General features: G+C 40.3%; 1 protein-coding gene across 2 annotated transcripts; it reads right to left on the bottom strand.

Moving 5' to 3' along the window:
• Positions 1 to 491: 491 nt before the first annotated feature.
• Positions 492 to 15,410, bottom strand: TCTN2 (tectonic family member 2). Of its 2 annotated transcripts, none has more exons than XM_019538900.1 (18): positions 15,307 to 15,410; positions 14,375 to 14,491; positions 13,933 to 14,006; positions 12,945 to 13,140; positions 12,002 to 12,102; positions 11,273 to 11,469; positions 10,872 to 10,995; positions 10,066 to 10,201; positions 9,626 to 9,691; positions 8,879 to 9,004; positions 8,281 to 8,358; positions 7,282 to 7,359; positions 6,051 to 6,159; positions 4,265 to 4,368; positions 3,682 to 3,838; positions 2,494 to 2,619; positions 1,540 to 1,628; positions 492 to 688 (listed from the first exon to the last, which is right to left on the bottom strand). In XM_019538900.1, the coding sequence occupies exons 1-18, from the start codon at positions 15,377 to 15,379 to the stop codon at positions 567 to 569; spliced, it is 2,073 nt and encodes a 690-aa protein (XP_019394445.1). In that variant the 5' UTR covers positions 15,380 to 15,410; the 3' UTR covers positions 492 to 566. The 2 variants fall into 2 exon arrangements, with proteins under 2 accessions (XP_019394445.1, XP_019394446.1); XM_019538901.1 differs by having other exon boundaries at positions 15,261 to 15,385.
• Between the last annotated feature and the right edge of the window lie 1,732 nt (positions 15,411 to 17,142).

Here is a 17,142-nt window from a genome sequence, read left to right as displayed (position 1 = left end):
CCAAAGTGGTAAGGAAAGAGCTCAGTTGTAACCAATCATGTATACACAGGTGAGTGCAAATAGCATCTGAGTTAATAAGTTTAACTAGTTAAACTTTATCAACTAGTTAATAGTTTAGTTTCCAAAGCAAGCGTTCAAGTATTCATCCCCACATCCAAAAAACCCTTAGAATACCGGTTCTGTGCTAGATCCCATTCATAATTCAGTGAAATTAATTGTTGATTGGCAAATTCTCCAAGGTTTTGTTAGCCGGAGCTGGGTCCAGCCAAGTGCATCTTGCACCTCTGCAGATCCCCAAAATCAGCAGTGCTGAACTGCATTCTGGAGATAGAGCGGCAGAATCCTGCACTTAAATAGCAGAATAATTATTTAAATAAATAAATAAAAACCTTCTTATATATCCGTGGCATTTTTAATTTACATGTTTATACATAACTATAAAAAACATATGTACAGTCCAGAAATACTTTTTCACAAATTTTACAAAGAAGTACCTGTACAAACTAGTTTAATACCAGCATTAAAAAAAACTACATTTACGAAATGTTTCTCTTTGCAGCCCAATTTTAAAGTGAAGTGTGATCCCACATTATCAGGAGCTTACTCCAAGGACTACTCAGAATTACTGCAAGTAGCAAGAAGAACACCAGTACCAGGCCTTTAGCAAGAGACTGAGAGTATGGTTCCCCTGAAAGGGAAAAAAAACATTCTAGTGAAAATGAGAAGAGCCTAAACATCACATTTCCTTTAAATTTTTACATTGAAGATCAGTAGGGAGTTTTTCTTTAAAAAAAGTACATGGCCCATACAATACAACACAGAATGAGACTGTAAATGCTAAGTTTTTTTTGGTCATTTCCAGTGTTAAGCCTGATCCTGCACAAAGTAGATCATGGCCTTTGTGTCTCTGCAGTTATCAGCGCACTAGTAGAAAAGTGCGGGGGGCAACTTTTATTGACAGGAATCTCCCAGATTGGCCCTAAATCCTTCCCAAATGGCACTCTGATCCCATTCCCCTGTCCAATCTGTTCTTTCTGCTCTCTACCTGAGCTGCTGCTGTTTCCTGCCCCGTCTGCCACTGTGCTGCCAGTACTCCCCTCAATCTGGCTCGAACCACACACACAGGGTGCCCATGCCACTTGTGATAATCATGACACAGGTTGGCCATCCCTGAACCATTTAATTTGCATAATCTCCCTGAACATAAGAAATACAATTTATTGTGCCAGACCATTAATCTCTATAGCTTGGTTTCACTGGGAAAGTTGCTTGTAGCAGTCCACGTGCCTTTTGCACACTAAATTAGTCAGCTGGCCTGTCTAGGTCTAATGACAGAATTTAGCCAATTTGTGTTACTGGTGATGTATAGGAAAAGGAAAAATTCAGTGTTGGTTCTTGAGTTGGGAACTCCTGACTTTCTATCCTGTCTCTCCTGTTCTAGTAGTTTGTTTTGTAAGACCTGGATAGGCTCATGCTTCACATGCTCTGTTCATGCAGATAGTCAGGTTAGTCCCAAAGTATTTGCAAAGCCTGTTCTACCTGTATAATACCGTGTCAATGGATACAGAAGTTGTGGCCAGCAAACTTCATTTCGATCGCAGTCATATTCTGTATAATTAATCTGAAACCTGAAAAACAATTATTTATAAAAGATGCATTAAAACAACATTACAACCAGAACATTAGTGCCAATGCATAAAAATAGCCAGGGGAACTCTCTTGGCTGTGTCAAGGTGACTTAACAGGTCTTTCCCCTATCTGAATTCTGTGTTTTTGTAGTACATGTCAATGATAATAATGCAATTGCTTGGACATGCTGCCAAGGCAAGAGACAGTCTTAGGGTGCTTACATACGTGCATTGAGGCTGCTCTGATGCGCTGTAGTTGCAGCATATTAGAGCAGACTTGATTAATCAAATCTTCTGGAGCTTGGTAATTACGTTCAGTGTATCAGCATCCCTGCGCTTAAAAGGTGGCAGGATACTTTAATTAAAACTTAAACAAGCTTTAGTTAAAGCACCCCTGCCACCATTTTTCAGTGTGAGGACACTGATACACATGGCACTCCAGGCACTTTAATTAGAGTGGCTCTCAGAGCTGCTTTAAAGTGCCCCCTCCCCCCGCCTCCCAGAGCATGCATATAAACACCCTTAGAGCCAATCTGCTCCCAGTAATCCTACTGAAGTCAATGGAAGAAACTACCATATGAATAAGAGCTGCAGGATAAGGCCCTTTGGGCTCTAGCCTGCAAGATGCTGTGCACCCTTAACTCTTAGCAAATTCTCACCGGCTTCATGGAACATGATGTACTTTGCACCCTATAGGAATAGACTTGACTGACAGAACCACTGCAGTGCAGTACAATTTAAAGAGGTCTCTGACATATTTGTTTGTTTCCAAGCAAATCACATTTGCTGTGTCTTATTAACATTATTTTATTTGGGCACTTCCACCTGATATAATACTAGGTATTAGATTTATGTAAAAAGTTACCTCGTCTTTGGAATTGGTGGTTGAGCTGGTACTTTAATAAACTGCACCGACACAGCGATAGGAAAATAACTGGGCTTATTTTCACAGATAATCCCACACTGGAATTGCCATGTCACAGTTGAGAAACTGGAAAAAAAAAAAAGGAGTAATATGTACATGCACATCTTATAAAGGTTCTTAAATGCTTTTGGTACATCTTTGCTGCCAATATTTTCCACCATATTTTTATAATTGTATTACATTCTATCTGAATCAGATCTAGACAATGTTATTATCACACACTGGGGGGGCTGGGCCCTGGGTGTGTAGGGTCAAGAGAGAGGCACCAGCAGGGCTGCGAAGGGTGGGGGGAGCTGCAGGTTACAAGTGAGGGGCTCAGCGGGGATGGGGGGGGCTGTGACTTGGAAGCAAGGGGCACCAGCATATCAGAGCTGTTCAGCATCACAAAAGGGTGGGGGGAGAGTGGAAGGAAGCAGAGGGGAGGGGTAGCCGCAGCTGGACCCGTATCCTGGGTGAGCAGAGAGGGCATGGGAGCTCCAATTTTCTGTGATTAAAAAACAAAAACAAATGCCAAAATACACAGGTATTTAGAATTTATTTTACTATAACAATTGAGGCACTGGTAGGTTTCCAAACTGCTTTAAAATTGTTAATATATCAATAAAATATTGTGTGCAAACTGAAATCTGTATACGTAGTGGTGTTTCATTTTAATCATGGAAAAATGCGGATTTGGGGTTTTTTAATTAGATAATTTTGGATTTATCAGATTTTGAAACAGAGAAAACCAGGATCCCTGTTTATGAGCAAGTCAGTCACAAGCAGAAACAAACATAGCTGCTAATAAGATAATCCTGTTAATCTAGAATCCTTTACAGAAATTTATTTTGTTATTGCAACTGCTAGAACTGAGGATTTTCAAGATTTTTCTGTTTTAATACAGCTATTTATTTTCAGTTTCAATTGCAAAACGAAATAGGCACAGCTAGTATACAACCAGAAGGTGAAAGTGACTGTCAGTGGGATCTGTTGCAAGTAGAGATAAAAAAATTATTAGTTTTTTTAAATCTGCTCCTGATAAAAAAGATAAAGGCCATTACATTTTGGGCCTCACATACTAAACAGCTGTCACCATAACTAAAAGTTATATTATTTGAATGGAGTCAAAAAAACATTATTTTGTTTTACCTGATCTGTATGCCAAGTATCTCTTGCTGTGGAATCCCTTCTATTGCTCCTACGTCAGCAGTAATTATGCGAATATTCAAATTAGCTGGAATATCCTGGCATAGCCCTTCCAGATTTCCAACACTTGCATTGGTTTTAGGGTTAAAGGGGTCCAAACCTATTAAATAAAAGAGAATCACTCATTTTGGGAAACAAACTAAAAAAAGACGTATTTTAAACACTAGCACAAAGCAGAAAGATATTGATAAACACTGCACAAAAATACAATAAAATACTTTCTTTTTGTTTGCCCATAGGAGAGAGGTACAGTACCGTGTGAAGATGCAATTTTTTTTTTATCCAATAGGGAAACAAAATATGTGCAGTTGCATCATGCATATAAAATGTTAATAAAAATAAATATTTAACTCATAACTCATTTTGATTTACAATTAAGATTTCTCAACTTTTAAAATTAAAATCACTGGTATCACAAGCATCTACTACTGCATGATTAACATATTATTAAAATGATATGATTAACATAAATTAAAACCAAGAACCACGAGTCCAAAGCTAAAGACAGAGGTGGGCCTTGACTTACGTATTATTTTCACCCAGTCATTTGGAACACTATAATTGGAGTTGCCTCTTTTTCCAACATGAGTAGCTGGTACTAATGAGTTAAGTCTTTCAGTTATATTCTCCCTGAAAAACATAATAACAAACAAGTCTGTAGCCATACCACTCTGGACTCAGTATTATATACTAACAGTACTTGGAGCCACAGTGTGAAAACCCAAGTGGGGCTGCATTTGGTGATGACAACTCTATGAGGTCATATCACTTCCCTCTGAGCCAATATTAAATCTGTACCCTAGCAAGATACTATAGAGTCCATATTTTAAAGATGTATCATTCCACGAGATACCCAGTTATCTGGGCTGGCTGGAAAAATGTCCACAATCACTTAGATGAGGATAAGTGCAAAGTCCTGCACTTGGGACAGAATAATTTCATACACTGATGCAGACTGGGGAATGACTGGCTAGACTGCAGCACTGCAGGAAAGGACCTCAGGAATACTACAAGCTGAATACAAGCCAACAATGTAGTCTTTTTTTGCAACAAAAAGACAACAGCACATTGGGATGTATTAACAGGAGCATCAGTTGCAAATCAAAGAAAGTGAGTCTTCTGCTTGGTTCAGCAGAGGTGAGACCTTGCCTGGAATACTGCGTCCAGTGTCGGGCCCCACACTTCAAGAAGGATGTGGACAGGTTGGAAAGAGTCCAGTACAGAGCAACAAAAATGACTGGGGGCCTGGGAAGCAAGTCTTATAAGGACAGGGTGAAATAAGTGACTAGGGTTATTTAGTTTGGAGAAGAGAAGGCTGAGGAGACATTTGATAACAGTATTCAAATACCTGAATAGCAGTTACAGAGGAGGGAAATGGGCTTTTTCTCTTTGGTCACAGGGGACTGGACTAGGAACAATAGCCTCAAACGGCAGCAGAGGAAAATTTAGGTTTGAGATTAGGAGGGACTGTTTAACTATGAGGGTGGTCAAGCACTGCAACAGGCTATGTAGAGAAACTGTGTACTCTCCTTCCTTGGAGATTTTCAAGAGCAAGTTAGGCAGACGCTTGGCTGAAATGCTTTAGTCCAAGACAGTCCTGGCTCAAGCAGAGGACTGGACCAGATGAACCTGTGAGGTCCTTTCCAGCCCTACTTTTCTATGATTCCTATGTAAACAAGGGTATTAAGCAGGTGTCATTAAGCCAATGATTCTCAACATTACTTCTGCATCTACAACAGGACATGAGCACTGCTATGCCTTCCAAGAATAAGTTATTTTAGATATAAGGCACTACAGTCATGGGGAGTACGGTTACCTACATAACTAAGGTAACACTTTTCACAAGAAATGTTTTGATATTTTGGAGTTTCAAAATTCTCATTGAAGGTAATTAGTAAAAATACATTTCAGCTAGGCGAGCAACTGCAGAGACAAGAAAATAGGGATTTTTTTTTATGGGATGGTTTAATTTTTTTGAAAGGCTGACTTCAAAACTGCAACATTTTGCTCAAGTTGTTATAATTATTTCCTCTTCTAAAAAAAGAGAAAGAGAATAAGAATGGGGAATTCAAGACAAAAAGAATTTTGTCAGAGAATAATGAATCCATGTATGAATATCAGCGATTAGCACAAGAACTGTTTTAAAGACACTAATTTTAACAGAAAAAGACAAAAATGACCATTATGGTAATATCTTAACAGAAGTGGACACTCTAATTCATTAGTTTCTTATTTGGAATGTTAAAGCTAGAACTAGATTTTTTTTAATTAACTACAAATACATATAGGAAAGATATTCACATATAGCTTACCTTAACCAATTGCAATCTTCATTCATATCAACTTCTAAAATGCATCCAGACAGTGAATTTATTCCAAACAGAACAGGTGTAAAAGTTGATGTACACAAACTGCTGCCAACTGTAAAATGAATGCAACTATATGTGGTTTATTATATCAACTTTGCAAATCTCTAACTTCAAATTATGTTTATATTTGTTTAGAATGCAACACAGGAAACAATGTGGTTCAGACATAAATACATTATCATTCCTCTTAACATCTCCCTTTCAAAACAAAACAAGTCATTTTAAATTAAATCAACACAATCATCTGAGTGAAGGAACATTTTACCTTTTACAGTCTGAAGTGCTTAGCAGTCCCATAGCAGAACATAATGAATGCTCTCATTACAGTATTTTGCACACAAAAAATTGAAAAGAACATCCAAAAACATCACAAATGCAAGCAAAAGACAAGAATGCAAGCAAAAGACATGACTGGGAACAAGAATTCATGACTCTTCCAGACACCAAATATTATGGAGTTACCCCAATAATGGTTTTATACGTCTCATTAGAACTTACCCAATCCCTCTGCTAACCTCTCTATGTTCCACAGTGATAACAGCCCTCTTCCCTTTGAATGGCCTTATTCTTCTACTTAGTTAGGCTTATCTGTAGCAACTGTCTTTTACTTGACCTGTAAGTAGTCGTGATAACTCTTTGCTCCACTGGTTTGGTACCCACTTTTTAAGTCATCAGTTTTATTAACATGAGAATTAAATAAGCTTAAGCTTTTTTTCCCCATACCTAAAAAAAGGGCTTATTGTGTCCAAAATCTTGTCTAACACCTCTCCCACATATAAAATTGGTGGTACAATAAAGGGTGCTCCCAAACAAATCCTGAATTCAGCTATGTTTGCCATCTGCAGGAGCAGCTAAATACAGGAGTTGACAGACATATGGCTCCTAGAAGGTCCAGAAATTTGAAGGCAGGACCCACTGCCAAATTCTGAGGTAGGGAACCTCACTGGAGACTCATTTTGGTGACAACAGGGCAAGCAATGGCTGTGTTAGCCTCTGCAGCTCCCTGAGCCACTACTGCTGCTGCCCCTGGTGAGTCCAGATCCGGTCTGCAAGGAGCCCTGAAGTCCAGATCTGGCCCATGGAACCAAACAATGCAACAGACTGAACTTTGAAGCGAAAGTCAGAAGAACTGGACTATATTCCCAACAGCATAGCATATTAAAAAAGATAATACCTGGCTGCCAAAGGTTTAGAGTGGCGGGATCCAAGGAGCTCATATTTATAGCTCTAACAGGTTTGCCAACTTGATAACCTAAACACATATAGAAAAATCATGAACATTTTGTAAGAATCCATTAGCATGAACACAATTTTAATAATACCTCTGTACTATTCTCTCTCAGAGTTGGCACCCAAGACTCTCCTAACTCCTCAAAGACTCTTTGGTGCAGTAAACCTAATTCAGGAAGACTAAAATCTCCTGAATTCTAATCCTGACCATATCCACACTACCTGTGATTTCGGGCTAGTCACTTAACTTCTCAAATTTCACTATCTGCAAAATATAGATAATGATAGTGACCTCCACTGTAAAGTCCTTTGGATCAACTGATAAGTGCTAGGGGATTGTTGGTTTTTCTTAAGTACTTCCCTCACCAGAGCAAGCACTGTGTGGGATTAGTATTTGTAAAACACTCTATAAAAATTTCTTCTGATTTTGCTATAAGTACTGTTCCTATGGGTCTGAACAAGTTAGGGACCCTAGCTAGGTGGTGTGGCATTCAGTCTCCTTCTAGACCAAATGTATCCATCATAGCAAGAATGGCCTCACTTTAGAGAAGACTGTTAGTGACCTGCAAAATCCGTGAGAGTCACATTCTACCTTGGGTTAGATGACTGCACCATGGAAAATGGGACAGAAGACAGAGCCACGTCCTCTTCCCATCCTCATATGCTGGCACAGAAGCAACTTGGCACCCAAGGGAACATGAGGATGACCCATAAGTTACTGCAGGCCTAGCATTATAGCCTGCAGAATCAGCCTAATGTGTTAGTTCTAGAATGTCTAATGCTACTTCTCAACCTCACAAATATGAGTGACAGGGCAGAAAGCCAGTGAGTTATAGACATTCATGTTATGAATACATTTTAAAAAGCTGTAGAAAGTGATTTCTAATTATGACTGCATAAAAAGATCAACCAAAAGAAGCCAAAGTAAAATAGTTAACTTCACCTGGATTCCCAGAGAGTTCTGTTGCAGCACTACTATTTTCACTGACAAAGTTTACTGTGAACCTCCGAGACAACAGTTCTAATAAAAGAAAAAAAATGGTATAAATAATTTCATTAGCAAAAAGTAGCCTGCAGACAACTTTTGTTAGCTTCATTTCTGATACAGGTATTTCTCTTTTTAAACTCCATCTTGTCCTGGAATCACCTGTCTTGTTAACTAGCGCACACCTACCAACTGTTGCTTGTTAGATCCACACTCTTGAATTATGCATGTTCATAGAAAAGATTTCAGAGTATATTTAGGATATTCTGTGAAGTCTCTGAAACCTTCTAATGGACTCTATTAATGTGTGTACCTGTCAGTGTGAACAATGCATGGGGTGTCATCCACCAATTACCCATTAATGTACAATTCAGCTAAAACAATGCACTGACTATGAAAACTAAATCAAACATTTACCCTTCAAAGCAACAGGGAACATTCTAATTTCAAACAGTTTTGTTGTGATGTTTCAACAAGAGTATCCCTCATACGATATTTCACCGAGGAAAAAAAATGCTGTTTGAGAACAGGCAATTTGGTAGAGAAATCCCAGTACCTCCATCACACAACTCTCCAGTAAGAACTGTAACATTTACTTCTTGTACTGTTCTGTCTTTCCACGTGAATGTATAATATTCTGCAAAGGTCTCTTTTTTACAGGAACCTGTCGGCTGAGCATCTCCTGCAAATAAAAAACAGTTCAGATGAAAGGGGTTATGTTGCTATGCCAAACAGAAGACTATGGTATTAAACATAAAAACAGAAAATACCATGTTTAACAAAAAACAGGACATAAGAACTTTTATCCTAACTTAAGTAAAAGTCATTTTGGGTGCTTAATTCCCACAGTATCAGGACAGCACAGCAAACCTATGATGCACTCCACTAACCTATGCATTTTGTACAAACACACACTTTTTAATTCACTGTAAAATGTTATTATCCTGAGATCTATACATGTGCTTATGGGTGAGGCCTGCCTGCCATGCCTGAATATTGATTTTAGCTGTATTTACATCTTAACTTCATGACTGCAAAGGCGTATTTTTGGTCTTTATGATTTAGCTGCTCAGCAGGGCCAGATCCAGTTCCAGCTGAAACCAAAAGACTTATTTATATTGACTTGAAGGGGAGCCAAATTAGGTCTTACCATTTTTCACTTTGTACAGCCTGGCACTGAGATTTGAGTAACAGCCAGAAATCCTTAAGAGTCAGAACAGACAAATGTTTCATTCATGCATCACCTACTCCTTATCTCTTTAAGGCTGAATACGAATAAATATGTCAAAATTAAGACACACACCTATCTGAGTGATGAAGCTGTGCACATCAGGGACATTCTCAAAGACCACATTTGGTTGTATCATGTCTGACAAGAAAAATAAAAACTGATTAGGATGCAAAACAGTCACACACTCTTTCTTCGTCCAAAGCAAAGCTTTATGAGTCAGAAAAATGAACCAGCAGTTTTTGATAAAGGGACAAACTGCTGATAAAGCACAGCAGGTTCCTTCGAAACACCACGCCTTACTTATAACTAAAAACAATTCAGACAAGAGTTAATAGGACCAGAATGCCTTTTAAGGAAAGTTTGCACCTCCTCCAGTGCGTTATCACAACTACTATATGAGGACAAGGGAAACTCAGGACATCATGATTCGTAAAGGGGCTACCATATCAAGACTACTACATTTATTCTCCAACAAATATCAGCACATTTTGATTAAAGCAGATGCAATATACCTCCAGCACCGTTGTTTATCATCATGGTAAAAGAGGACTGTTCCTGGTACAACGCTAGATCAGTAAGACAAGTAGCATCAAAGTTCTGAAGGAATGCTACCGGGCTATTTTCAACGCACTGTCCAGCCATGGACTGCTGCAGAAAAGAACACGAGGTTTAAATTAATTTTAACTCTACCACTCGAGCACAAAAAAATTCACTGTACAGAATGCCTGCATTATAGCCAATATCAGATCTGTGTCAGAACAAGCAAGTTCTTAGACCAAATTCATTACATAGATAAAAAGAAATTGATATTTATAAACATTTCCATAAATAATATTACAAGACAATTTATGGCTTCAATCCAATACGTCAAACAATCTGCTATAAGTGACACTCTCTAAAATGTAAAAAGAAATTACAAAAAGTCTGGGTAGTTGATCACAGGTTTAAGAGAAATAAGCAAAAATTTTCAGTTCTAAAGTTATAAAAACATAAAGAACACTTAAAAATGTAAGTTATGCCAACTTTTCCTGAATTTTTTTAAATGTTTTTTCCTGTTGAGTTATAACCATTACTTTTATGTAGAAAAAGAATGGACGGTAGCAGGACAATTCTTTATTGTAAATGTGAATTCTGTACTAGTTGAGGGAAGGGGGGAGAAATGTATTTCAACCATTCAAAACAGCAAATTAAAGAATTACTTGTAACTTCATTTCTTTCTATATAATGGCCAAGACCTGTGGAACAGTGACAGTTACAAGTAGGGAGTAAAGGAAACCCCCACAAAAAAAGTCAAATTCTACTAAAATAAAGTTATTACCTGAGGAATTGTGAAATAATCATTTTCTTTTGTCATAATTGGATCTCCTTGCCTGTAACCATTTGAAAGTTTTTCAGGAACAGTTTGTAAAGGGTTCTTAAATGAAAAAACTTGGGATGGAGAACTGGAAACAGATTTAAAAATAAACAATTATTGTATTACCTGAGGCAATATTTACATGTTCTGTCCTTTAAGCTTTCTTTCCTAATAGAGACAAGACCTATGCACGCATACAATATCCATTCACTTTCACTATGTAAACTTAAAGCACATACATTTTTCAACACTAATTTGAAATATACCTTGTAAATAATATTTAATCATATAAGCAGCTTAACAACAATATTGGTATCTCAGAATCATTAGATACATTCACAATGATTTTTTTTTTTTAAACTTACACAGACCCATGGTAGAAGTAACCAAGAAAGGGTGTACTGTCAAGGGAAGACTGTACACACAAGAAAGGAAACCAGTCAGGAACGTTGTGCACTGCCTGAACAGAGCATAGCTGGTCAAAAGGCGGGTTTACATTCCCACCAAACACTCCAGTGAAACAGGATCCATTGAACAACTGTTTCAAGTTTGAGGAGCATTCCTTAAAAAAAGAAAAGAAGTTATTTAACAAGATAAAACATCTCTCCCCACCCCTGCACTAAAGCTGGGCTTTCATCATGACAGATGACTATCATAGGAAGTGTTATTTAAGCAGCTGTGGACCAATCTAACATTCCTTGGTGTTACAGCAAGAATGGAGAGACTGACACAAATGTTATGCATGGACTACAACACATGTAGCTGACCTATAACAGCCAAACTTCATATGACCTTTAAATGTTTTAAATAAAATAAGTTGGATTTGTTTGTTTTGCTTGTTTGTTTTGGGGGGCTAGTTTTCAAAATCTACTACTAAAACACAAAAGACAAAAACAATGTTCTCACTGAAACAGGATATGTTACATTTTTATATTGGTTTAAAATGATGCATTTACTCCTCAAAGCCCATGGCAATAAATACTTAAGCACAATATTTGACAAATAATTTCTCAGGTATGTCAGTGGATTTTGTAACACCTGGAGTATAAAAAAAATAAAAGGAGTAACTGAAAAGTTAAATATGAAATCAGTACCTCATCACAGCAGCAACGAATATCACAGGCTCCAGCTGTCAGGTCACAAGGACAAGAGCCTAAAGGCTGAAACGCTTGGTTTGGAATGACTGATGCATTTTCTATTAAAAAAAGTAACGCTCAAAAAATTTAGACCCTAAAGTCTAACATGCTAGACATGTTATCTTACATTGCAACATGTTATCTTACATGTTATCTTACATCGCAATCCCACTTATCAAAATTAGGTGACCACTTTCATTGGAAAAAAAAAAAAAAAGTAAAAGAATGTCTGCAGCAGAGTTCATTCTTACTGTATGCATCTTATTTAACAGATATGTTAAACATAATCTCGGTATCTTTTATTCCTGCTCCAGTGGCAGTTTTTCAGTACCTCACATTTAGGTCCAATCACTTATACCTATACCAGGAGAGCCATCCAAAACTCCAACTTTTAAATGCATCACTAGTAGCATAGAAATTAGAAAAATCCTTTTTGTATTAACACTGTAGATAGACTCAATGGCAAGCCATCATTCAAATCTGCAATCCCTACATGATGATCTCCACTTCCTTGCCACTCAAAAAAGTGTGGTTATTTAATTGAAAATATATTAAAATGCCATTTACTTGTTTGAATGACTAACAACAGAACTGCTAAAATAATTTAGCTCATAATAAACGGATTGAATCAGTTTTGCACGCATTCAAAAAGGCAGGAGTATAGTCCCAAAAATTACTGGATGAAAAGCTAGTCTGTTGAAAACAAATGATAAGTTTATCTTTGATTTCTGCAGAGCCAGAATTTCACCTGTTGTTTACAGGTTGCAGTTTGAAGCAGTAAGAGCTAGTGCACCATGGGTTTTAAAATAATCATCAGAATGCCTAGAAAGACATACCAGTATTCAAAAATAAAATATAAAAATCCCAGAAGACTAATTTTGTACTAAGCCTACACACTTACCTGACACGTTTCCCATAAAAGAAGAGTTGGCATATATTTCAGCTTGAATCAGGAGATATGCCAACATTTTGGAATCACGGCAAGCAGAAACTTGAAGAGTTTCAATAATACAGAGGGGCTCTGTGCAGCAATCAGTGGTATTGAGCAAACACAATTGCAGATTTCTGGTCACACTCACTGTCACTTTGGAAGCATTCTGAAAAATGTCAGATAAAGTTCGATGGCCAAATGTACACGATTATACTTAGTTCTACACTGCATTAGGAGAAGTTTCAGTACTGCTGCATATCTCCTGGGGTACCAATTATTTAAGAAGAAATATGTGTTGGGAGGAATGTGAAAAATATGCACTGGGATTTGCAAATAAAGGAGGCTTTCATCGACATACAGTTTATGAATATATCCATACAGATGAAATGCATTACCTCAAAACCTACATGCAAAAGCCTAATGCCAGGAAAAGGATTTAATTTTTGGTTTTCTGTAGAATCCTTCTGAAAAGTGAGAACAGGCCCAATTCTAGAGTCCATCATGGTCTCACTTTATATACTGTACCTGGATGACCACTGAACAATGCAAATCCAGTAATCCCCATTAGCACTGAGCATGATACTTCTGCAGAAGTTCCACAACCCATAATACAGAAAATTGATAATTTTGCATTTACATGGCAACTTGCAAAAGATTTCAATGACCATCACAAGCTGCAGGCATGATTCCTTCCAGCTAGAATGGTACCAATCAGCTATAATGATAAGACAGCACTCAGGCACAGGACAAATGGCACCTCCAAGCCCTTACTCTTATGAAAAGCACCCTGGAGTTTCTGGTGTCCAAAATCAGGGGTTCTCCAAGAAGCAAAATGAATGCCAAGACAAGAAACCAAACCTGGGTGTATTATATATTACCAACTTAGCATCATATACATTCTTAACACATTAAATCTCAACTACCTACAATTACAGGGAAGAACTATTATTTTACATACCACGCCAGATGTTATGTTCAAACTCCAGTCACCAGCCCTTCTAGTCCCACTGCAGTCTGAAAGTGGCAATAGTCCTAAATTCCAAAAAAAGCATGTTAAAACTTGTTACCTTACGTTAAGCACTCTCTTCAGGGCAAAAAATAATAATTCGGTCCCATTGTTACAACTGGTGCCACATGGACAAACTCACTATGCCTATGCAGAGCCCCAGAGTCAATGGTGCTCTGAGCAAAGCCCACGTTAGAAGCAAAACCTTCTTGGATCAGCAGCAGCTCTTGCAAGCTCCTGGGTTGGTAACTAATGAAGCACAGGCCAGACACAGTTATAAAAGAGTATGTAACCATACTTCCAATTATGTCTGGGACTGAAAGTGAATTAAGATTTAAACCAATGTTTACCTATGTGTCACTTGAAAAATGAATGGCTTAAAAAGTCCTCTTACCTGTCTCAGCATCCATATGATTTACTACAGCTAGAGAGAAATTGACTCCTGTTGAATTTCCAGTTAAAACAGAATTGACAATGGGCCCGGACATGTAGATAAAAGAAGGCTGAAAGACTAAAAAGAAGAAACGAAAATTAATTTTCATGCTACCCACAGGAGTCCAAAAAAAGAAGGAACAAATCTCATTTGGGACGGACTTGGATATTTTTTAGCTGCTAGTGCGTTAAAGTTTAGTAGTGGAAAAGTGATGTTGTGGCCACGACAGTCCAGAAATTACACAAGCAGCAAGGATTTCTTAGGGTGGTCTCATTTATTGGACTAACTATATAGTTGGGTTCACATTAGAAAAGACACACTCACCATTGGGAACACATCTCTCACAGAATAACCACTCTGTCTCTGCCTTCGCTATCCTGGCACTCAGGGGAAATCTACCTAACACCTTTAAAAGGTGAACCTAGGAACGAAAATACAAATTGGAGTGGCTGGACACTAAGAACCAAGGACGAAACGCTGATGTTGGATTTATGGCCTATTACGATTTATCCAACCCTTGAACACTTTCCCTGCAGGGGAGGCAAAGCTGCCCCTTCTCCCTTTTGACAAGCCTTGGTGTCCCAAGGATCGGCTGCATTTCGGTTTGTGCCAGGTGCACCGGAGAGCTTCTCTCCGCCCGTCCCGTCTGCTCTGCTTCATTTGCAGTCCAGCTTCTTCTATTCGAGGACCTGAGGAAGGTGGTTTTGCCCTGAAAAGCTGGTCTGGCTTTATCCCAACTACCAAGTTGGCCCAGTAAGAGAGACCACCCTACGGGAAAAAGGGTCCCGAGGCCTTGCAGTGACCCCCCTCGCACAGCCCAGCAGTGTCTCTATGGGGCGGCCCGCACCGCCCACGGGAGCCGCCTTCTCCCGCTGCCTCCCCGTGGGCCGCACCGAGCGAGCCCTGTGCCCCCAGCAGCGGCAGCAGCGCCGCCATCACAGGCCACGGCTGTGCCGCGGCCGCCATCTTGGCCTAGCCCAGGGTGCCATGGAAACGGCGGCGGCCGGAAGAACCCGCCTCCTTCCGGGGCGCCGTTTCCATGCCGCGACCCGCACCCTCTCGGGCGTCGAAACGGCGGCCGCCGCAAGAGCCCGCCCCCTCCCGGGCGCCATGGAAACGGCGGCCGCCGGAAGGGCCCGCCCCCTCCCGGGAACCATGGAAACGGCGGCTGCCGGAAGGGACCACCCCGTTCCCGTTGCCTCGCCTTCATCTCCAGCGAGCCCCATGCTTGCAACGAAGACCCGTTCTCAGCGGTCAGCTCGGCGCCCCTCAGCCGGGCCCGGGGCGGGACACGACCACACGCGGCACCTCCCAGGCCGCAGCCTTCCGTCCTGGCCCCAAACCTGCTGCGCTGGCGCGGGGGAAGGGCTCCCCAGCCCCGAGGCTGTCGGGTGGCCAACCCTGCAGGGCTGCCCTGGAGCCTCCAGGAATGGCGGACTGCTCCAGGAGATGCCGAGGCACCCGGGAGATCAGTGATGGGGCATTCGTTGCAACAACTATTAAACGTGAAATCCGATTTGTCCAGCAGTCCTAATGTAGTAGTATTGTGCACTCGTCTTCCGGATGGAAAGTCCAGTCAGTAGAGATCAGTCATAGGATGGCTGGCGTAGAGGACAGTCCAGTTGTTCTCTACCAATATGAAACTGGACGCCTTTGTGTCCTCCATGAATGACGTGTGCCCCCGGGGCACAGTGAGCTCCCGCAGGCAGTCACACCACTGCCGGCAGCATTGCCAGCAGCGATCAGGGACTGCCCACAGACACCACCAGCAGCGTCAGCAGCGAGGGGGGAAAGCAGCAACTGTCCGCAGGAGCCACCAGCAGCATTGGTGGTGCTTTTTGCAGGGGGTGCACTGCCAAGCTCAGGAGTGCGCACGCACCCCCTACATGTCACTAATGATGTCCTCTATTTTTCTCTTAAATAGATGACAAAAAGCAGGACATCTAAAAATAGAGGGCATAATATTTTACTCTCGAAGAGCAAAATAGAGGACGGAAAAGTGTTGGGTTTCATATCAATAGAGGACAGAGGAGCAGAAAACCGGAACGTGCTCTATGATGGTCACCCCCAGGTCATGAATGTCATTGCATCATGCAATGAAACCTCCCGGAATAGATTCAAATGGAGTTGGCGACTCTTCGGAAGTGGCAGTTGCTTGGCAAGATCCTGATTCCAGGGTGCCTGGAGAGGACAGGGATGGGATGGCTGTGGGAGGCTGGTCACCAAGCCCATCTGCAGGAGAACTACTATGAAACTACTGTTATAACCATGACCATTGTTCAAAAAACTTTAAAATGAGGGAGAAGGCAATGCAGAAATCTTTTCTGTTCTTCAGTGGTAGGAAGTCCGTCCCCTTAAACACTCACACAACAGTATTCCTCTTCTGAGGTAGCAGTTGGGAAACAAGCCCCACTCCTACAAGCCGGTATCACTCACTCACTCTCATCTGCTGTGATTTTAAAGCTATTGCATGGCCTCACGCCCAAAACGAGCATGGGAACATCAAACCTGCATGACCATTAAACCTTTGGCAAAAGGAATCAAGATATATACATTATACCAAGGGTTCCCAAATTATGGTACACATACTCATGGGGGTACACAAGACATCTGGGCGGGGGGGGGGTGGATTTTGTAATGGCAGATTTTATTTTCATTATAATAAGTGTCATTTGAAGGTGTTAAAATATGCTGCTAGGGGTATGCGGGCAGCTGGTAAATCAGGAAGG

Source organism: Crocodylus porosus, unplaced genomic scaffold, assembly GCF_001723895.1.
Source record: "Crocodylus porosus isolate Cpor-Errol unplaced genomic scaffold, CroPor_comp1, whole genome shotgun sequence".
NCBI classification, from domain to species: domain Eukaryota; kingdom Metazoa; phylum Chordata; order Crocodylia; family Crocodylidae; genus Crocodylus; species Crocodylus porosus.
This window is presented reverse-complemented; position numbering and strand designations above follow the sequence as displayed.

Excerpts from the sequence above, each read along its gene's own strand:
- TCTN2 (XM_019538900.1), bottom strand. The coding sequence starts at position 15,379 with ATGGCGGCCGCGGCACAGCCGTGGCCTGTGATGGCGGCGCTGCTGCCG. Across the intron at positions 14,007-14,374 it reads TCATATGGATGCTGAGACAG|GACTATTGCCACTTTCAGAC; the intron begins GTAAGAGGACTT and ends TTTGGAATTTAG. Across the intron at positions 10,202-10,871 it reads ATTATTTCACAATTCCTCAG|CAGTCCATGGCTGGACAGTG; the intron begins GTAATAACTTTA and ends TCTTTTCTGCAG.